This window comes from Ornithodoros turicata, unplaced genomic scaffold (assembly GCF_037126465.1).
Source record: "Ornithodoros turicata isolate Travis unplaced genomic scaffold, ASM3712646v1 Chromosome12, whole genome shotgun sequence".
Lineage (NCBI taxonomy): Eukaryota > Metazoa > Arthropoda > Arachnida > Ixodida > Argasidae > Ornithodoros > Ornithodoros turicata.
This window is the reverse complement of record NW_026999301.1, coordinates 1,374,722-1,396,486: the sequence shown is the minus strand read 5'-3', so window position 1 is coordinate 1,396,486 and position 21,765 is coordinate 1,374,722. Positions and strand designations below refer to the sequence as shown.

The 21,765-nt window shown below is 48.0% G+C and overlaps 4 protein-coding genes across 4 annotated transcripts; 2 read left to right on the top strand and 2 right to left on the bottom strand.

Moving 5' to 3' along the window:
- Positions 1–2,054: 2,054 nt before the first annotated feature.
- LOC135371710 (uncharacterized) lies at positions 2,055–3,110 on the bottom strand. The gene has a single exon (XM_064605683.1). It carries the CDS (start codon positions 3,108–3,110, stop codon positions 2,055–2,057), a length of 1,056 nt encoding a protein of 351 aa, XP_064461753.1.
- A 555-nt stretch (positions 3,111–3,665) lies between these two features.
- Positions 3,666–6,166, bottom strand: LOC135371709 (uncharacterized). The gene is made up of 2 exons (XM_064605682.1): positions 4,540–6,166; positions 3,666–4,342 (listed from the first exon to the last, which is right to left on the bottom strand). Exons 1-2 carry the CDS (start codon positions 6,164–6,166, stop codon positions 3,666–3,668), a joined length of 2,304 nt encoding a protein of 767 aa, XP_064461752.1.
- Positions 6,167–12,258: 6,092 nt separating this feature from the next.
- On the top strand, positions 12,259–14,700 carry LOC135371708 (uncharacterized). Its single transcript, XM_064605681.1, has one exon. The coding sequence runs from the start codon at positions 12,259–12,261 to the stop codon at positions 14,698–14,700; it is 2,442 nt and encodes an 813-aa protein (XP_064461751.1).
- Positions 14,701–14,785: 85 nt separating this feature from the next.
- On the top strand, positions 14,786–15,712 carry LOC135371707 (uncharacterized). Its single transcript, XM_064605680.1, has one exon. It carries the CDS (start codon positions 14,786–14,788, stop codon positions 15,710–15,712), a length of 927 nt encoding a protein of 308 aa, XP_064461750.1.
- Positions 15,713–21,765: the final 6,053 nt, after the last annotated feature.

Below are 21,765 nucleotides of genomic sequence, written 5' to 3'. Positions count from 1 at the left end.
GATATGTGGGAATTGATGGCGACGTAAGCTTCGTGTAACCAGTAGTGCCAGCCGCAGCTGGAAATCCACACTCACTGGACGTCACACTAGGCACTGGACGCTTTATGAGCCGACACTGAAGCTCAGAAATCTTGCTAGCACCATTACATTTGGGCCATTCCAGCCAAAACCAGCCAGAGGTGTAGCTCGACCCTCTTAGATTTCGCTGAAAAAAGTTGTATGCATTCCCTTATGGGTGTGTATGTAGGATATGAACTTTTTCTCGAGATTTCGCTTTCTTGAGCATTGGGGGCGCCTCGAACTTGGCCCAAACATGCAAAAGTGTTGTCCGTTCCGCGCGTCCTTCTGACACATACAGACGATATTTCTACGCTTTCTTTGTCTCGTGCTATAGAGGGGAAGGGTCCATCTAGCTACCCAAAGAGCATATGGAACGAGAATAAATCCGGTGACTCCGTAAGGGCTCAAGAACGGAGAGCGTTTTGGACCAAGATTGCGATAAGTTTTTGGCTAGTTACCATTTTCTCAGGAGCCCGAGATTATTTATGCTCATAAACTACTGCATCGAGATTCGCTTCACATAAAAATTTGAAGCAGACCTGTGTTCACTGCTTTTAGAAGTTCCTGTCCCGGACCTTAATGGAAGAACTCCAAGCCCAAATCCAATCGCATTTATTTCTGCGAAGCGAACTACCACACGACCTGTTCCTTCGAAATCTGGAACCCGATTGCCCAACAACACAAAAACCAAACCCGTGCAACTTGCTTCTTCTTCGTCCTCGTCCTTCAGTCTGTTGTACCAACTTCTAAATGTCCCAAAGTTCAACACACTCCCCCCCGAAGAAAAGCTACTTTTCTTCTGTTAAGTGTCCACTTCACACTTCCACCTTGTAGAGCAGTCCTCCCGGACGTATCACTACTGCTTGATTTGGGATGCGAACCTCGAAAGCTCTTGCTTTGCCGTCTTTACCGGGAAAACTTCGGACTATTCTTCCCATCGACCATCTTTGCCTTGGTTTTCCGTCTTCGCGGATGATGACCAAATCATCCACTTGAAGCAGGCCTCATTTGCGCTTGCTACAGAGGTTGCGCAGTTCTGTGAGGTACTCCGAGTACCATCTCTTCCAGAACAGTTCCAGAGATTCTACCCGTTTCTGCCACAACCTTTGTATCGTGGTGGCATTACTTCTATACACATTGTCAGAGGGTATACCTGGCAGGGTCGTCAGTCGTTTTCCAGTCAGAAATGCTGATGGAGATAATGGCCGCTCCTTTTCATCTTCGTACACATAGGTTATTGGTCGCGAATTCAACACGGCTTCGACCTCTGTGATTGTAGTGCTGAGCTCGGCTTCTTTGAGACACCTTGCTCCGATCGTCTTTTTCAGAGCAACCTTTACTGACCTTATTAAACGCTCGTAAAAGCCCCCCCCCCCCCACCAAGGAGCATATGGAGCATTGTATCGCCATTCTACTCTCCAGTCAGCAACCTTTCCCTTGACTGTTTTGCTGTTGACTACGTCCCATAACTCTCGCAGCTCCTTGTTACTCCTTCGAAAAGTCTTGGCATTGTCACTGTAGACTATGTTGGGCATTCCCCGTCGCGCCACGAACCTCCGGAACGCTAATAGGAATGTGGATGCTGACATGTCTTGTACTATCTCAAGGTGCAACGCTCTAGTGACTGCACACACGAATATCACGAAGTGCCCCTTCTTCGCAGATTGTCGAGTTCTTATCTACAGCGGTCCGGCGAAATCAAGTCCAATCACTGTAAACGGTTCTGCCTGGGTCACCCTTGCTGCTGGCAGCGGAGCCGGTTCTTGTCCTGAAGCTCTTGCGTTATATCGCTGACATACGACGCATTTCCTCAAAATTTTCTTGATCGCCTGACGTGCTTGCAAAATCCAGTATCGCTCCCGCAATTGCACAAGTGTATCCCTTACTCCGGAGTGGAGCAAGTCCCAGTGGCATTGTCTGATCAACAACTCCGAATAATGATCTCCCTTTGGCAATACCATGGGATGCTTCTGGTCGTAGGGCAAGTCGCTCTGCTACAATCGGCCTGTTGACCTGAGAAGGCCTTTTCCGTCCACGAACAGCATGCTGCCTTGTAACTTTGACCTCATCGGGAGCGGTTTCTTGCTTCGCACAGCTGCTATTTCCTCTGGGAACGCGTTTGCTTGCACAGTTTTCACGCACTGTTCCTCCGCTATTCTTAATTCCTGCGCTGTCAACGGTCCGCTTTGGCGACTTCTTTTCCGCGCTTTTTCGGTGAATCTGAAAACCCAGGCCATGACTTTGTGCAGTTTCTTCAGGGTACTGAACCTTCGCATGTCGATGACTTCGTCTGTCACCGTCGTTACTGTCTGCAATACGTGTCTTGATTCCTTTTCCTCTAGTTCGTCTTTTGCAAAGTCACCATCTGAGCTGCCACCAGGCCATTCGCTTTCATCCTCAGACAGCCAGCTTGGTCCTGACCACCACGTCTTGCTTTCGATCAACTTTCGTGCGGAGATTCCTCTTGTTAACAAATCTCCTGGGTTTTCTTTACTGTCACAGTATCCCCATTCTGTTGTCCTCGTGCGCTCATGAATTTCTTTTACTCGATTGTGGACGAATTGTTTCCATCTTTGTGGATCTCCACGTATCCAGCAAAGCGCGATTTTGGAATCTGTCCACAGGTGTCGTCGAACTGGAGTGACTTGAATCTTTTCTGTGATGTAGGAAGCTAGTCTTGCTCCTACCAGCCATGCCATCAACTCGAGCCGTGGAACCGTCAGTTCTTTTATCGGTGCGAGCCTAGACTTCGCCATTATCATTGTTGGGCTCTTTGTACCACTGGAATCTTCCATAACTGTATATGATACCGCTCCATAAGCTGCGGGGCTTGCATCACAGTATATATGTATCTCCGTGAACACGACATCTGCATCCTTGTCCTGCCCGCTGTACCTTGATACTTTCAAATCTTGCAGGTGCAACAACTCTGCACACCACTGATTCCATGTTGGTTGAAGTTCTATGGGCAGTATGTCATCCCAACCAACCTTTCGTTTCCACAACAACTGGAAGAATATTCTTGCGCATACGGTGAAAGGTGCCAGCATTCCCAAAGGATCGTAAACTCGTGCGGTGATCTGCAGGACCCGTCACTTGGTGTCTCCTCGTTCCTGATGCATATCCCATACGTCGTTCATTGAAATCGTTAGAACGTCTTCGTCCGGTAGCCACGCTAATCCTAAGACCTTTTGCATGTCCTTCGTGTCTCCTAATGTCCTTTCACCAGACTCCGCTTGCAAGAATTGACGCACGTCATTGTCGCTTGACGCCCACTTGCGTAACTTCATGTGCGCCCGCTCCAGAATCTCTGTTGCCTCTTTAGCGATCTTCTTTGCCTCTTGCACATCAGTGGCTCCGATGACCAGGTCGTCGACGTACATGTGTTTCCCTAGGCGGCTCGCCGTCTCTGGGTACTCTTCTTCCATCGCCTTGAAATGATTTCGTAACGTAGCAGCAAGCAAATCCGGACTTGCCGTCGTACCAAATGAGACTCTCGTCATCCGCCAGCTTTCTATCTTTGGTAGTGGCGCTCCTCCTTTTGGCGTTATTTCATACCACAGGTAACGTAGGGCATCTCTGTCCTCCTTTCGTACTTCTATTTGTTAAAAGGCTTTTTGTACGTCGGCCTCCAGGGCGATTTTCTTTATCCGGAAATTCATTAACAATTCCACAACATCCGGATTTAGATTCGGTCCTGCTTCTAAACACTGATTGAGCGATTTGGCAGTGACGCAGCTTGACGAACAGTCGAATACCACCCGAAGTTTTGTTGTGGTGCTCGAGTCTCTGAGAACCGCCTGATGTGGCATGTAGTACACGACGTCTTCCTCGTCACTGTATACTCTCTCGGCCATGCCCTCATCACTGTACATTCGTATAGTTTCGTCGTACCTCTTCAAGAGCTCTTGATTACGAGTGAGTCTTCTAGTCAACTGATTAAGCCTCTTCAGAGCTACTTCTTTGTTACTTCCCAAGTCCACTGTAGACTTGAACGGGAGCGCTACTTCGTAACGCCCTTCCTTCAGTTTCACAGTTTCTGAGAACTGACGTAGCACTGTGTTGTCCCTTTCATCGTCGGCGTCAGGTGTCACTCCAATGGATTCCAGCTGCCAAAACTTCTTCAACGTCGTATCTGTTTCTAATTCATCCACTGCTATCCGTAACGCCAGAGCTTGATTACAGTGCTTGATTATTCCACTTTCTGGGCACACTCCATGAACTGTCCATCCGAGTCTTGTTTCCACTGCCCGTAAGCTGCTTCCCAGTCTCAAAACTCTTCCTGTTAGAGATCCCAGTATTGATCCGTGCCTACGAGGACCTGAATATCTCGACTTTCAGGGCAGACCAAGTGCTGTACTGAAAGGTTCCTTCCTTTCATTTCGTTGATTATGCTGGAACATGGTGCTACGGTGTTTTGGGTGCTGATGACGTCCGTGACAAGTACTTCCATGTAGTACTCCCTACCGCCGTACATACTCTGAAGCTTGAGGGATACTCGCCGAAACGTCCTCTCTTCTTGTCGTCCTCCGAACACGCCAACTTTCAATGCTTCGTGACCAACTGTCTTGCATTTCAACCTCTGAGCAGTTTGTAGTGTCACAAACAACCTCTGGCTTCCTGTGTCAAACATAACTTTGCACTTGTCCGCTCCCACTTCTCCTTTGCACCAGGCGACGACTGTCTGCAGCACGGTTGTTGGCCGCCTTGACTCTTCCACCAACTCCAAGCTTAGCTGCGCCGTCCCGCCGGTCAACTTGCCCTTGCTGGGAGAATCCTGACTTCCAAACTTGCACACTGACGAAACGTGTCTCTTCTGACATTTCCCGCATTTGACCTTCCGCCAACACCTTCTTGACACGTGATTTGGCAAAGTGCATCTGAAGCATCGTCCTGCTTCTTGCAGTTGACGCAGCTTCTCTTCATTTGGAATCGTCGCGTTGCATTCTGCAGTCACATGCTCCCGCGCTTTAGAGAAGAAGCATTCTGGACTATCATCTGACGTATGAAGTAGCGCTGAGGCCGATGACGGTCTTCTGAATTTCCTTGTGTGCTGGGTCTTAGCTTCGTTGTCCTTCTGCTTATACCCTGACGAAGGCTTTTCTTCATGGGCATTCAATCTCTCCCTGCTCTCTACCTCCACTCGGAGGAACTTCATGAATTCAGTCACCTTCGTCACGTGTTGCTTGTCGGGACCTACTGAAGTGTCTCCGGCACTAACTGCCTGATTGTTACTGTTTGTAGATGTCTCCTCTTGAGCCTCCAACGTCTTTCGATTGAAGTTGATGACTATTCCTTGTGGTACAAGCCGTATCATGAGTGAATACAGCATCGACGCAAAGGACTCCTCGGCTACGGCCAGTGCTTTCAGCGCTCTCATGTGCGATGAGATATCGTCATGAAGCTTCCGTAGTCCTTTCGTATCCTGGGCTGTCTTCACGGGCTGGAGACTCATGAGCCTGCCCATGTGGTCCTCTATCTGAAGCGACTCATCGCCAAAACGTCCCTTGAGGATGTCCACAGCATCATTATAGCATCGGTCCGTTGGCGGTAGCCCAGCAATGGCTGACGCCGCTTCACCGGTCATTGCTGCTCGTAAATAATTGAACTTGTCGCACGTACTGAGCTTCCGGTTGTCGTGGGCAACTTGTTGGAACTGCTCCCAGAACATCATCCAATTCTTGCGCTGGCCGTTGAACTTTATAATCTCCAGCTTGGGCAACCTGACTCGAACGTTCGCATTTCCAACGTCATCAGCCTGTCTCGCTTCTGGAATAGGTCCTTGTGAGCTTCTTGTCGAACTCCTTGTCGGGCTAATTCGTTCTAGCCTGAACTGTAGCCGTGCCAGCAAAGCTGTCGCTCGGTCAATATATTCGAAGCTTTCTTTTTGTTCTTCCTCAACTTCCTCTTCTGACCACAAAGGTTCCAACTCCGCATCCACTCGCTCCAAATTGTCCATCTGCTTCTTTACTCGAGCAACGAGCACTTCTATGTCCTCTTCCGCTAGATCGACACCAGTGAGCTTCTCTGTGGCTTCATTGACTGTGCAAGACAATGCGCTTCTTAGTCCTCGGCGACGACGTAGCAGGTGTTCCATGTGTTCCATCTCCTGTTGTAGGCCTCGTAGTTCGCAGAATGCCTCATCTAGAGTGGACGGAGATCCTTCGTCTCTTCCTTGTCTCCCGGGTTTCGGCACCAATCTTCTTTAGAAGTTCCTGTCCCGGACCTTAATGGAAGAACTCCAAGCCCAAATCCAATCGCATTTATTTCTGCGAAGCGAACTACCACACGACCTGTTCTTTCGAAATCTGGAACCCGATTGCCCAACAACACAAAAACCAAACCCGTGCAACTTGCTTCTTCTTCGTCCTCGTCCTTCAGTCCGTTGTACCAACTTCTAAATGTCCCAAAGTTCAACACTGCTTAACTAAGCAATCGAGAATATCGAGCATTCGCAAAAAATGACACTTTTCAGATGATATTTTCACATACCTGAGGTCGTCTGGGAAGTGAAACAAATCGTGCCATTTGTAGAACAAATCGTCTCCTATAACATATTGAAAATCCAGGTGTATTTTTCCTTAAACGAGAAAAAAATTTTTTTTCCCTCACCATACTCCGCTGCAGCTCATGCGTTAGTTGAGGTCTTCTAGGACGCTACAATGGACCGCTATGGTAGCTCTGTGATACGGCAACCGATCGAACCTGATGCTCTCCACGTATCCTCAACCTCACCTGTCCAGACCCACTGCCACGGCTCTCATCCGTCCTCAACACCCTCTTTTCGTTCCCGAATGGCTTTCTGGGCTCGGCAAGCGGGCTCCTGCATACCGACCTACTGACTCCCTCCTACAAAGCACGACCAACCGGCACGCACGCGCCTCACAGCTTCATCAGCCATCACTTCTGCCCGATGTTCATGCACCCCCGGCGCTCCTTCACTGCCGGCCGCGACACTCGAGCCTCGCGCTCACCAGCCGGTCGCGACAGTCGCGGCAGCTGACGCCACGGCACGCTTCAGCCGCCGTCTCGGCATCTCTCAACGGCTCGCACAGCCTCACCCTCTCCTCCTCTGGGACTCTCAGACCTTCGGCTCCCGTGCCGGTAGCGGCACCCCAGGACCTCCACTTCCCCAGCGCCTCACACTTTTCCTCGCTCTTCTCGGGCTACAGGATGTGATTACTCATCAGCTGTGATGCTTCGCCACCGTCTGCCGTGCCATCATCGTGTTCAACTGTGCATGCTAGCCACGGTCGCCCTCGCTGCCCTCCTTCAGTGAAGTCGCGGACATCATCTGCTTTATCGCCGCTCCGCGTCTGAGGGGGGGGAGTGATGTAGCGGCCGGTGGACAACGACGAAGATGGCCACGCGCCTCGAGCACCTGCCTCAGTTCCACCGGTCTATGGAGATAGGCCACCGTCATCGCCTCTCCGTGGCATACCATCATCGCCGGTCGGGACTCATATAGAGAAAACAATCGTCCTCTACAGCCATTTTCGGATCTCTCAATAATCTGGACTCCTGCTCCTCTCTCTAAAATTCCTTGGCCTTTGGCTAAGTCGAGCCCACGAATGCCTGCTCTCAAAGCTCTTTTGACAATTTTGGACTCCATGGGACATTATTTCCTTCCTCACACCACCAGCACCTATGGGGTAGAGTGTTGCCCGTGGCGATGAAACTCCCTGTCCATCCATCTCAAAATAAAGTTGATGTTGGAACGATTAACTCAATTTCTTATAACTTTCTTGAACAGCATCTGCAACTTGTGCGAGGTGGTTTAAACCACTCTTATAACTACGTGTTCTATGTAACCTAGGAATGCTAGCATGTAGGTGACGTGGCTAGTTTGCCACAGTACCAGAAATAGGAACACAAATGGCTTATAAATCTGTTACAGAATCTGGGCCAGGAGGATGAGCACTTCGAATGATCACAATTTTTAGTACCATGCAGAGGAAGATAGAGTAGAGTACCTTCAAATTTTCTGAATTAGTTGTAATTATGCTGCAGCTACATAGGCAGCAGTTAAAATGCTACTCACAATTGTCAAAACTTCATGCTAGCACTCAATTCTTTTTAAAAACTTTGGTTGGTGATGTGATGAATCTTTCGGTGACTTCCGTAGGCCCGGTTTCACCAACTCTGGTTAACTGAACCAAGATCAAGGGTTGCCAATTCTTGAACTTAACACACACTTCTTTTTTCCATCGGTGATGTGGTGAATGTTTTAGTAATAATAACGCATTTAGTGAAGCAGAGAGTTTAATGACCGTTCATCTTAGTTCAGATGCTGAAAAGGTTGGTGAAACTGGGTCATAATGTAGCCTTTGTGTTCTCGTGCTGTACAATGGTTTTTCAAGGGATTCAAACTACAAAAAAGATTAACAATAAAAAATTTCTTGGCATAACTATTTATACCTACTTACATACATGTCCCGGACAGCACGTAAGAAATTAAACAGAATCTAAATGTCATCATGACGTTGGTAGACAGACTGAAACCGAAACAAATCGGAATGCGAGGGCTGGGTTACACGAATGGGCACTTGTTCGCTGCCTCCGCTTGAATGAAAAGTAGGACCGAACGCCGCGTGCCGTTTCAGAGACCACAGTAATCCCCTCAAGACCGTGCATTTTAGGCGCGACCTTGTCAGTCCCTAGATTTGAGCGTAGCTCAACTGCACCAAATTGGTGGCGCTGTTCAACAGTATGCTCTCATTTGTTTACACACCGGAAGAGATATATTGATGCAGCAGGATATAAAGTCCACATACTTCTGTACAGTTCTGTCCATTTTCTTAAGCTCTCTGTGTTTCCTGTGCTACTTCTGCAGCTGTCCTGGTGGAGATTCAATCCACAATTTTGGAAACAGTACTTATTTTGTGCCCATTCACCATACCCAAACCACAATATGACAATATGTGTTGCCTGTTTATTCAGCCTTTTACAAACTTATTTATACATACTGCAGCCATTAGCATGGCTATGGCAAGAACAAACAGTCCGCAAAAATTTGTTCAAAGTATGTTCCCTGTTTCCACCACCAATAGCATTCTGTTTGGCAATTGTAGGAGGCAAAAAGCTGTACTTAAAAACGTTGATACCTGAACAGAGGGCACAATATTCAGATGATGTGCACAGCCTAGTGAATAGGATCCTGGGAGGACAAAGTATGAATCCTCTAAGCTGATCCTCAGCATACTGTTTAGTGATAAACCTAACAGCCTTCAACTGAACCATTTCCAAACCATTTCCAAGGCACTTTGTACAAGGGTTTTGTATGTCAGCAGCGTAGTGTCTGCGAAAGGTAGCTTTCGTGTGCACTTCAAGAATAATTTTTTTTAAGAGCCTTAGAAGACACGTAACTAATGTGTGATTTCCACTAAAGATCGGAAGAGAGGTACACACCTAAATACAAGAAACCCTAAACTCAATTAATAGTAGGGCCAAAATTACAATGGAATATATTGAGGTTTGTCTTGTTCACAAAAGAAATCATTGCACACTCTGCAAAGTTCATCTGAAGTTGCCATGGCCTACATCAATCATAAACACTGCAAACGACTCATTGAGCATAGTCGGTCCGCGGTGCGCAAAGTGAAACACATCATTGCCCATTATGAACATGGTCATGAAACAGTGCTTGCGGCTTTGCATTTCTCACTAATTTCTTTTATCACTTTGTTATGAGATGACTAATGCTTTGCCAATTCAACACGAACATAATTATACTTTAGAACAACTTGTTTGCAAAGCATATGTACTCGTATGCACTTTCTTTAATCGCTCCAGGAGTCTCTCTCTCCCGTAACATATCTCGGCAGATGCAGCATGTCATATAGGTAACACAATTTTGGCACAGTATTTGCTTGATATATCCAACAAGCAGAGGTATCGAATCTTTGTGCCAAAATGTCACGTGCCCTTGTAAAGTCCCGAGTCGCTTAGATGGAATGTGTAGAGCACCTTGATGTTGAACGCAAGAAGTTACAATGTTAGACAATATATATGTCATGGGTTAAATAGAGCAGTATATCATACACATCAGAAGAATGCCAACACCTCAGTGCTTTACATTTACCTGTTATTCCAATGTTTACTCTCCCTTCTATTGGAATTATGTAATTCAGCCTCATTTTTGTATTACTAAATTTTAATTTGGCAGTCCTTTCACATGTCTTGTTATAGACAGGTTAGCAATGTAAGCAGTGTTTGTGTGCCTCTCACAACCTGCATTTTTATGTCTGAGGCTCTTTTTGTGACAAGAGGGCAAGGATGCCTGCAACATGGCACACGTTCACAAAAATGCAGAACCAGAGACACACACACACACAAAAATTACAGCATAACACAGTACCAATCATTTTGCCGTGTCCGTTTTTCAGTGTCGTCTGTTCTACATTTGTAATTTTTTTCGTGTGTAGTTTCTGGATTTTTAGCCCAACAGCAGTTGCTGTAGAGGATGCTGAGAACATGTGAAGCATACATTTTCTCAATCTCACATTATGCTGTAAGCAGTCTGAAATAGAACTAAAAAAAAGTTTAATGAGAGAGAACTTGTCACAAAGATTAGTGTAGGGGCATCGCAGAGAAAAATAATTCTAATCCATAATGGATTCCTATCCCCTTTAATGGTACAGTATCACACAAAACTTATTCAGATAATATTAAAGAAGTAACCGTGCAAATTATCAGTCAAACAATGAATCTGGCTGCAGTACACTACAGTGTGTCACATGTAACAATATTAGTATACCTCAGTGTTTCATGATGAGCCTTTGGGGTGAAAATCGCTAATATGCACGGTGCTTTTTTTGTTGAATTTTATGTGAAAGTGAACGTCATTAAGAGTAGGACAAAGGAAATAACCTTGCCATTCAATAAATAATAGGAGTCTTTGATTTTGCTGCTCTCTTCTTCAGACAGGATGTGATGACGTCACGCAGTCTGTAGCAATGCATTGACCGTTACAGGGAAAAAGGTGTAGCAATAGAAAAATGCTGTGTATTGTCCTGGACGGATTTATGATGAGCACTGTTTTTGAATAAGAGGAGTGTGTGTGCTTAGAAATAGTTTGATGTTGGTTTTCTGCTTTGTTCAAGTGCTTCTCTTTGCTTTCCCCCCCCCTTGTTGTCTGACAAACATGCGCTGACATGCCCTGACCCCCCCCCCCCCCATGTTCTGTCATGTTTTCCTTCTACATGTAGTTTTTTCTTTTTGACGAGGAACATTCTTGACGATGTCGATAGTGCTGCCTTGAGTGGGAGTAGTGCTATTCTTAATAATTTTAGAGAGTAACCTCAAGGGGGACAGGTATATGGCTTTATCCAGTCGAGGAACAAAACGACATTATTCAGTTAGCTGCCTGGCTCTCGGAAGGGATGGACATGTCTCGATTAGCTTGTTGTATGTAGGCATTGAAGGTGTTAGGATATTTTGTTCTTTTGCAAGTCTAATGTAGTAAGACTTTGGGAATGAAATGCTTAATTCCTACAATCACCTCTCATGTATGGTGTTTTTCTGCAATAGTTCCCTATGCAGTCATTATAGTAGAATAAAGGAAATAATCTTGGGATAGTGATTCAATAAATAACAGGTCCCCTGTCTAGAGCGTACGCGTCCTTGAGCCACGCAGCTGCATGATGACGTAATACCGCGACACTATTGTTTCAGGTGGACCTTGTCCAGAGGAGCATTAGTAAAAAAAACAGTGTAGCCCTGAGACAATAGGATGACGTCACGACCAATGAGCACGGCCTGCAGGGGGCGGAAGGATTCACTTCTCTCTTGGACACTGATGGGTGTGGACGCATTAATTCTGTACCTAGCAATTGCGTTGGCCGTTAGTGGAAGGGAGTAGCTTCGGTGGGGTTCCGTCTGCCTCTGATGCGGTGCGGATGTGTGGTTCGTCACTGGTGAATGGTGTGTGACGATTGAGGTGGATTTTGTGATGAGCGGATTTACAATGAGGGTGTAAAGAAAGATGACATCATATCGCGTAAAATCATGGCACGGATCTCGTGACTTGAGATTCTTCCGCCATCTTCATATTCATTAAACGTTTTGCAGTACCCTTGAACAGACGTCCTCTCTTCTTGTTACAATTTGGTGCCGAAACCCGGGAAGCGGGTCTTACCTGATCAGGAAGTACTGACTGGACTATAGGGCGGAGCAGAGCGCGTCATCGTCGGAATCGTTATGGAGGACTTGGAGAGGTTGAAGAAGCTACGCACTGCTTGTCGGGGAACTGTGACACGCACTACTTCGGACCTCACAGCTCTTTTGGCTACGACTCCTTTGCCCCACGATCAGCTCACATCAAAGCTAACATTCCTAGAATCTAAAGCAGCGACCTTGGCACAGCTGGATGGCCGACTACAGGGTATCATCGAGGAAAACCTTTTAGAAGACGAATGCACAGCCTGCGATCGATATCTTGAATCTATCACGGCTATCACGGTACAGGTCCGCAGGGCGTTGTCGACAACTGCAGGTCCAGTTTCAAACAACCACCGCGACGGTCATCAGGCTTCACCGCAACATGGGCACGGTGCTAGTGATGGAGTCAGTTTGCCCAAGCTTCATATCGACACTTTCAATGGTGAGCTTTCAAAATGGCAAGGGTTTTGGGACCAGTTCAGAACAAGCATACACGACAACTCACGGCTTTCGCAAGTCAACAAGCTTAAATATCTCGTGTCGCTTGTGTCTGGATCTGCTGCTACGGCCATCGAAGGTTTGACCATCACTGATCAAAATTATGTTACTGCTGTTGACATCCTAAAGGCACGCTTCGGCAAGGACAAGCTTCTTATCAACGATCATCTGGACTCATTATTCGATCTTAAGCCCGTTACGGACTTTCAGGATGTCCGAGGGTTACGAGACTTACATGGGACTGTAACTGCTCGGGTTCGAAATCTGCAAGCTTTAGGCATTCCGACGAGTCAATATGACGTCGCTGTTCGTCGAGCAATTGTGCGCAAGATTCCTCATGAGCTTGAGCTCGAGTACTATCGTATGCACGGAAGAGACGCGACCCTCGCTCCTGAAAGCTTGTCAGATCTTATGGATTTTTTGAACAAAGAAATGGAATGCCGTGAACGCCTTCGCAGAGACGCAGCATTAGACAACGTTGGATCGCGACCGAAAACAGGAGGAGGAAGTGGTGTCAAACGAAAATCATCGCTCTCGTTTTCCGCGTCATCTTTAGCGGCAACTGTTACGCAGCAGAGCTGTGTCCTGTGCAAGTCAAAAGATCATGCGCTTGAAAGTTGCACGGCCATACTCACTCCTGAGGAAAAAAGAATCATCCTTCGTCGTGAAGGCAGATGCTTTCTTTGTGGAAAGAGGTCCCACCTGTCCAAGGATTGCCGGGTCTGCTGGAGGCTTCGTTGTGGAAAGTGTAACAGACGACACCTTACGCAGTTATGTCCAGGTCCTTCAGTGCCTGCTCAGAATCATACTTCGGTTACAACGGTTGTTGAGGACGTAGTTACCTCATTTTCTTCATCAGAAGTTTCGAAGACTCCAAAGTGCTCAGAAGTCCTTCTGCAAACCGCTAAAGTTTGGCTTGTGGGACCACGTGGACGAAAACAGCTCATCAGGGTCTTGTTTGACGGGGGAAGTCAAAGAAGTTTCATTCGCGCCGACATATCAAAACGCATGGAATGTAAAGACGTACGGTCAGAAGATCTACGAATTCACACCCTTGGGAATGTCACATCCGCTCGAACACAACACCGTTGTGTACAACTTGTATTGCGAAGCCAGGACGCTTCTCACACACTTGTGATGGATGCAATCGAGTACGACCAGATTTGCACTGACAGCCTCCCGTCTTTACCCTTCGACATGTCGAAACAACTGAAAGATATGGGCCTTCAGCTAGCTGATGAACCGTTTTCGGCGCCTGTCGAGATTTCTCTCCTGATTGGTTCAGATTATTACTGGCAAGTCGTCACTGGACAAACTGTTCGACTTTCGAAACATCTTGTTGCAGCTGAAACCCTTTTCGGGTGGACCATCCAAGGAGTCTGTTCGTCCGATGGCATGAAGGGACGACACGATATTCAAGTTATGAAGATTGGCGTGGAAACGGATGTCGAGGTTGATACCGACAGGATATATTCGCAACTACAGGCATTTTGGGACCTCGAGCATCTAGGCATCACGGACCAGTGTTCAACGTCCAGTTCCTACACTGACCCCATTCTTCAAGAGTTTAGCACTTCAGCATGCCTACAGAACGGGCGATATATGGTCCGTCTCCCCTGGAACCTGGAGAAGCGTCACATGCTAGGCGATAACAAGGTGCTCGCGTTCCGACGGTTGAGTTACACCACCAAGAGGCTGCTACCGGATCCCAGTCTAATGGAAGAGTACGACTCTACGATTCGTCAATATCTGCTAAATGGACATGCGGAGCGCTTTGCATTGGATCCACGGATCTCCCTCGGCGTGGAAACCTTTTGTACGGAACCGCGTTGCGGAGATTCAATCTTCTACGCAAACCCGCCAATGGAGACACTGCCCTGGTCCCGACAATCCTGCCGACCTTTTCACGAGGGGTGTGTCATGCCGACGCCTTCTGGACACTACGTGTTGGTGGAATGGCCCGAGTTGGCTGTGCAGTCCTGAATCCTGGCCGCCAGGTTGGCGCTCTACAGCCAATGCTCCAGGAGATGTCTACTCCGAGGCTAAGACCCCCGACGTTCTCGCAGTGATGACAGTGATGAACGAGCCCATCCTGCAAGTACGAAAGTACAGCTCGTTCTCCAGACTGCTCCGGGTTACGTCATGGGTGCTACGGTTTGTCCACAACAGCAGGAGCCCTTCTCTCAAGGACAGGGGTATGCCAAGTTCAGAAGAGATTAATGCGGCAGAGCACTATTGGATTAGAAATGCTCAACGTGAGGCTTTTGGGTTGCAGCCTACCACCCACACTTCTCTTCGGAACGCCTCCTTGTTTCACGACGACGAAGGGATCCTCCGCATGCAAGGACGTCTCCAGTACGGTGTCTTTCCTGATGCAGTCAAGCATCCTATAGTCTTGCCCTCGAACCACCCTATCACAGCCATGATTATCAGGCAGACTCACTTACGGTTGTTGCACGCTGGCGTCCAAGGAACACTGACTGACCTACGAGAGGCCTACTGGGTCATTCGAGGACGGCAAGTGGTAAAGAGGGTGGTGCACGGCTGTCGCGTTTGCAGGCGAGCGAAAGCCCGCGCGTGTACTGAGATTGCTGGTCCCCTACCTCGGGACCGAATATCAGCTGCAGCGCCATTTGATGTGACAGGAACCGATTATGCTGGGCCACTCTTTTACAGGCCATCCTATGAAGAGAGCAATGTTTCAAGAAAATGCTACATCCTCATCTTCACTTGCGCCGTAACTAGGGCAGTTCATTTAGAGCTCACAGAATCTATGACTGCCGAAGACTTTTTGAAGGCCTTCAAGAGATTTGTATCGAGGAGAGGTGTGCCAGGAACAGTATACTCTGATAATTTCCGCACCTTCAAGAGTGTGCCCCATGAACTTTCCGTTGGCCAGCTGTCGCAGGATCCAGATGTGAACGGGTTCCTTACGGTACAGCTTGGGACAAAAGTTTACGGAACACCGGTGTCTCGCATTTGTCCATTGGGGTGACACCCAAGCAGCCAACAGGAGCGGACACACATACAAGGAGATGGACAGAATAACCGGTCACCCGTTTCTTATTTGAGCTCCCCTTGATAGCTAGCACGAGACCGCTGTGATGAAGAAATACGCAAGTGCTGTGTTCCGTAAACTTTTGTCCCAAGCTGTACATCGGATCAACTGGAAGTTTATCGTTGAGCGCGCTGCCTGGTGGGGAGGCTTTTGGGAACGCCTAATAAAAAGCGCCAAGGTGTGTCTACGGAAGATACTGGGAAAAAGCACCCTAACATACAGCGAGCTTGCCACTGTTGTCACGGAGGTGGAAGCCGTTCTGAACTCACGGCCCCTGACTTATGTTTCCGAGGATCCAGACGATCTCTCCGTGCTCACGCCTGGTCACTTCCTGGTTGGTAAACGTATTTCAGCCCTTCCCTACGATCCTGTAGCCGAGGTGCGTTCGACGTCAAACCAGCTGAGGCGACGATGGAAGTACCGCGAGCGCTTGATGGAGTCGTTTTGGACTAGATGGACCAAGGAGTATATCCTGTACCTGAGATCCGCGAACATACGCAAGCCACTTTCATCGTGCAGCGTCAAGACAGGGGACATCGTTCTCATAGCCAAGGAGAATGCGCCTCGGGTGTCTTGGCCCCTTGGCCGCGTTGAAAGTACAAGAGAGAGCGCCGATGGCCGCATCCGATCTTGCCAGGTCAGGATATCGGGGGGCAAAGTTATCTGTAGACCAATTCAACTGCTACACAAGTTAGAGGCAGACGAAGATTAATTGGTAGGGTCTCTCATCTGCTTCATCGACATCGTCAATTCAGGGGTGGGAGTGTAAAGAAAGATGACATCATATCGCGTAAAATCATGGCACGGATCTCGTGAATTGAGATTCTTCCGCCATCTTCATATTCATTAAACGTTTTGCAGTACCCTTGAACAGATGTCCTCTCTTCTTGTTACAGAGGGAATGTAGTGTACGTGTCTGATGATGATGAGTGTCTTTTCACTCTGTTCAAGTGTTTGTTTTCCTCTGTTGCACAGCAGTCGTGCGATTTGTCCTGACGTGTCCTGACATACCCCGACATGCATGCTTTACTTTGTTGACGCTTTGTTTTTTTTTGTTTTCTTTTTGGACAAGGAACATTCTTGTCTTGACGATGTCGACAGCGCTGCCCTGAATGGGAATAGTGCTAGAACAATTCTTAATCATTTTGCGATTAAATTAGTTCAGAAATCAACCGCAAGAGGGACAGATGCATGACTTTATAGAGGAGAAAAAGCATTATGATTCAGTTCCGTGCCTGGCTGTCGGATGGAGTAGACACATCCTTCTCCGCTCCTTGTTACCTGTACTCTGTGTTGATTTGTTGAGTGCCTAGTCCTCTTATTAGCCATTGATGGAATTACGTGTTAGGATATTTTGCTCTTTTGCAAGTCTCATTTAGTAAGACTTTGGAATTCCTACGATCAGTTTTCATGCATGGTGCTCTTCTGCAATAGTTTCCTATGCAATCGTTATAGAAGAATAAAGGAAATAATCTTGGGATAGTGATTCAATAAATATTAAGTCCCCTGTCTAGAGCGTACGCGTCCTGGAGCCACGCAGGTGCATGACGATGTCATGCCATGGCTTCATTGCAGATTAACCTTGTCCAGTTGTGTCGACCGTGTGAAAAAAAAAAAAGCGGTGTGGCCATGGGACAATGGGATGACGTCACAATGGGATGACATCAACGTGACAATGAGCAACACAAGAAGAGGGTGCAGGAATGCTCTTGTCTATTAGCCTCTCGCAGGTGGTCGCCGCAGAGGTCGCTAAGAGCGCGCGCGCATGCGTAGCGGGCGCGGCGCGGCGCCCCAGTCACTTGCTCACTGGATCTCGCGGAGCGCAGACGTGTCCTTGGTCACTCTGCAGTCCCCACACGGCTCAGTTTGTGCCTGGCTGTCGGATGGAGCAGTCGCATCGGTCTGCACTCCTGTTATGGTGGGCTGATTTGTTGTGTAACTAATGCTTTCGCTCATGATAACTTTGTCCCCTTTTTTATGATTTTCATGCCCGTGCATGACGGGCGCTGGTTGCTGTTGTCCGGGAATCCCTGCCATTTTCTATCTTCTTCTTCTGTCTTGGGAATGAGAGTAGTGCTGGTGTGATTCTTAATAATTTTGTCGTGAGATTAGTTGAGAAAGTAACCGCTAGGGGGTACAGCTGCGGGACTTTATACAGGCGAAAAAAACCATTACAAGTCAGTTGTCTGCCTGGCTGTCGGATGGAGCAGTCGCATCGTTCTGCGCTCCTGTTGTGGTGGGTTGTTTTGCTTCTGTGCCTAATTCTTTTTGTTGTTAGCTGTTGATGGTTAGCATCTTTACTCTTGCTTTGCCAGCCTTTGTATTATGAGTGTTTTTCCCCTTACATATCCAGAGCAGTCCTAACCTGCCCAGACATGCCATGATGACATTACAGCTGATGTCACAGGATGTCCGGAACTGGTGGTCGCAGCTGAAGATGCTTTCCAAGCTCTGTGCTCCGTCGGCCAGCGATTTCGGCCGGCGGTTCCGGACCGCTTTCTTCAAGATGGCGGCGTTGATCTTCAACTAAACTCCTTCTCTCCGTTCTATTTCTATCTTTTTATTTTATTTTCTACCTATTTTTTTATTTTTTATCAGCTCAAGCAGCCGGCAACTCACACAGTGGTCTGGACACGTCTTAGATGCTCCTTATTAGTGTAATGACTCCTTGAATGATCCTAATTACTGTGGCAGGTCCCAAATTGCTCTAATTGCTAATTAATGGCGTCCAGATGACTGAGTGAGTTTCCGGATACTTGAGCTGATCCAATACTACTAAGATCATAGGAGAGAAATGAAGGCAAACAAATACAACAGAGGGTGCCATTCATTTCTGACACTTCTGATTTCAGTTACTTATTGCTTTTGGTTTTCTTCAGTTTCGACATCTGATAACCAGAATTTGCACTAGCCCGAATAAAAAAGATGAAAAAATGTCTGTGAGGAAAATTTCATGGTTTTTAAGCCCTTAAAGATGGCATTCTTAGGTTCCAGGGTATTCAAAGACCATTGAAAACAAAGTGCTTGAAGTATTATGTCTAGATACATCTCTTGCAGCTTTTGCATGGCAAATCGTTGTCCAAGAAGGTGCGCGAATCAATGTGGATGTTCCTGAAATTATAATCTTATTTCGTTACACTCTGAGATTACCGTATGTTGGTTACAAAAAACGAAGGTGTAGATATCGTCAGCATCGACAATGAGGAAGATAGCGCAGAGCGCGTGACGTATAGCCAGTGATGGCTACTAACTACTTCTACAGTAGTTTAACTATAACTACAAACAATTTTGCAATGGAGTAGTTTAACTAGTAGTTCAACTACTTTTCAGGGGAGTAGTTAAAACTACTTGTTTAACTACTGCAATGTATTTTAACTAGATCTACTATAACTACTTAACGTTATCCATCAACACCAACCCCTTCTAGTGTTCTTGGACACCTAAATATGAATCACAAGCAGTGATAATGATATTTAAAATATACTCTCGTGCCTACGTCGCTTAATTCACATACTGTCGTAAAATCCACTGCCTGTCTCTTCTATATTAAGCGCTGACAAATGTGCTTGCTGCGGGCTGACCGCGTCTCCGCAAGGATATCTCAAGACCAATGCTGACCTCCTCACCGGACGCGCAAGACGTGCCGTACTTCGGCTCAAGTCATTGCTACGATCGTCAAATACAAAGCTTGCGGCGGGATTCTTTCTGTGCCTACGCGATAAACTAAGTTGCAGAATTATTTCACATCAAATGAGGCTTCACTGGACAAGCATTAAAAGTGAAGATTTAGTACACATGCACGGCACAATTGCTCTGCACCTCCGTTCTCATCAAACAGTAGCTCAAAGTAAACGTCGGAGCCACAATCGTGCCGTAAAGCTTGCGACAAAATCGGAAGTAGTTGGCGCCTGCCCCCCCCCCCCCCCCCCAGTAACCTAACTACTGTAGTTAACTACTCGAAATAGTAGTTTAGCTAGTAGTTGCCACTACATTTCTGCAAGTAGTTGGTAACTACTTTTTAACTACAATCAGGTAGTTTAACTAGTACATGTAGTTAACTACTGGCCATCACTGCCTATAGCAGCCTAGGCGATCCCGTCCAATAAACCAGTTGTTGTTGTCACTCGGGCCGTTCACTTCATTCCTCTCGGGCTCCTACATATTTGGTGACCCGGAACACCCGGCGATGTTCGGCACGACCCCACCTTCTGATCAGCCTTCCGCTACCCTTCGACCTCCTGGTATGGCCAGCTATTCCTCTGTGCCACCCGTGGCACACGTCGCCGTGCGGCTTCCCCCTTTCTGGACCTTCAACCCGAAGATCTGGTTTTTGCAAGCCGAAGCACAATTTCAGCTGGCAGGTATTACCACTCAGGCGACGCCGTACCGACACATTGTCGCTGTTCTGCCTCCAGACATAGCCTTGGAGGTAGGCGACATTCTATCCAGCCCACAGGCTGACAGCCCCTACGACCAGCTCAAAGACGCTATTCTCCAACGTACGACTGCGTCTGAGCGCAAGCGGCTGCAACAACTGCTCACAGCCGAGGAGTTAGGCGATCGGCGGCCTTCACAGCTACTGAGGGCCATGCAAGCTCTAATTGGTGACCCGAACTACGAATACCTCAGTTCGGTAAACAATTAGGCGTTTTACCATCCCAAGTTTTGCAACAGCTTCACCGGCATGGTGCTGAGCATCCCATCCTGGAAGCCTCCCGGCCCAACGACACCCTGCGTTCTGGCAACAGCTGGTAGCCGACCATTCAACTGCGACTCGTCTCCTTCGGAACGTCTGATCCACACGCCATGACCTGCTCACATTTCCAAAGGCTTCCTCCGCTCGCTAAGACCACAGGTGTACTGCAGACGCCATATTGCAAAGCACGTTCCTCCGGCACATACGCGCTTCACAGATGGAGTCGCCTTTACTCATGCCGCATCTCGGCACTCTTCATCACCCAACGCTTTTCACTGCCGGCCACGACACTCGAGTCTTGCGCTCACCCGCCAGTCGCGGCGGCCGACGCCACGGCAAGCTTCAGCCTTCGTCTCGGCGTCTCACCACGGCTCGCATAGCCTCGCCTCATTCACTTAACCTGGGATTCTCGAGCTTCGGCTCACGTGCCGGTCGCGGCACCCCAGGGCCACGACACCGAGCGCCCCACTCTTTCCCGCTCGTCTCTACCTGACGGATCGTTGTTCGCGTCCTCACCATCTGTGACATGGGGCCAACGTGTGCCGTGCCATGCACCTGTTCAACCATGCACGTCTACCACGGTCGCCCTCAACTACAGCCTTTCCCAGGCGCGTTACCTGGACTACAGCTCTTGCGATGCGTCCACAACGCATCTGACGGCGGGGGGACCCCTGTAGCGGCCGATGGACAACGACGAAGATGGACACGCCCTTGGAGCACCCGCTTCTCAGTTCCACCGGCGCAGCCATGGAGATTGGCCACCGTCATCGCCTCTCCGTGGCATACCATCATCGCCGGTCGGGACTCATGTAGAGGGACACCACCTCCTCTGGGCAGCACCATAATGCAGCTGCTACGCGAACTCTTCATGCAACGCTTGCGATACGATATAAACAATACGATATCCATGGCAAAGTGACAAAAGTGATCACCGATAATGTGCCGAATTTCCTCAAAGCCTTCATGTGCGCTTCCAAGTTTTCTGCAGCCATGTTTCCACTTGCCCGCGTGGTACCTTCTGTAAACTTGATGCGCTTTGCTTTATGGAGCAGAGGAGCAGGTCGAAGACTCTGCAGGTGATGTGGCCATTGACGTGACCAGGCTGATGGATGACGTTGAGGACGTTGTCTTTCGTCTGCCACCGCATCAGCGATGTGAGGCGCATACCCTGAACCTGGTGGTGGCGCATGACGCTGCCCGCGCTGAGCAGTACTCAGAATTTTCCAGGATAGCCAAAAGTGCCGTAGGAAAATGTACAGCACTATGGAACAGGCAAGGCCAATCAGCTGCAGCT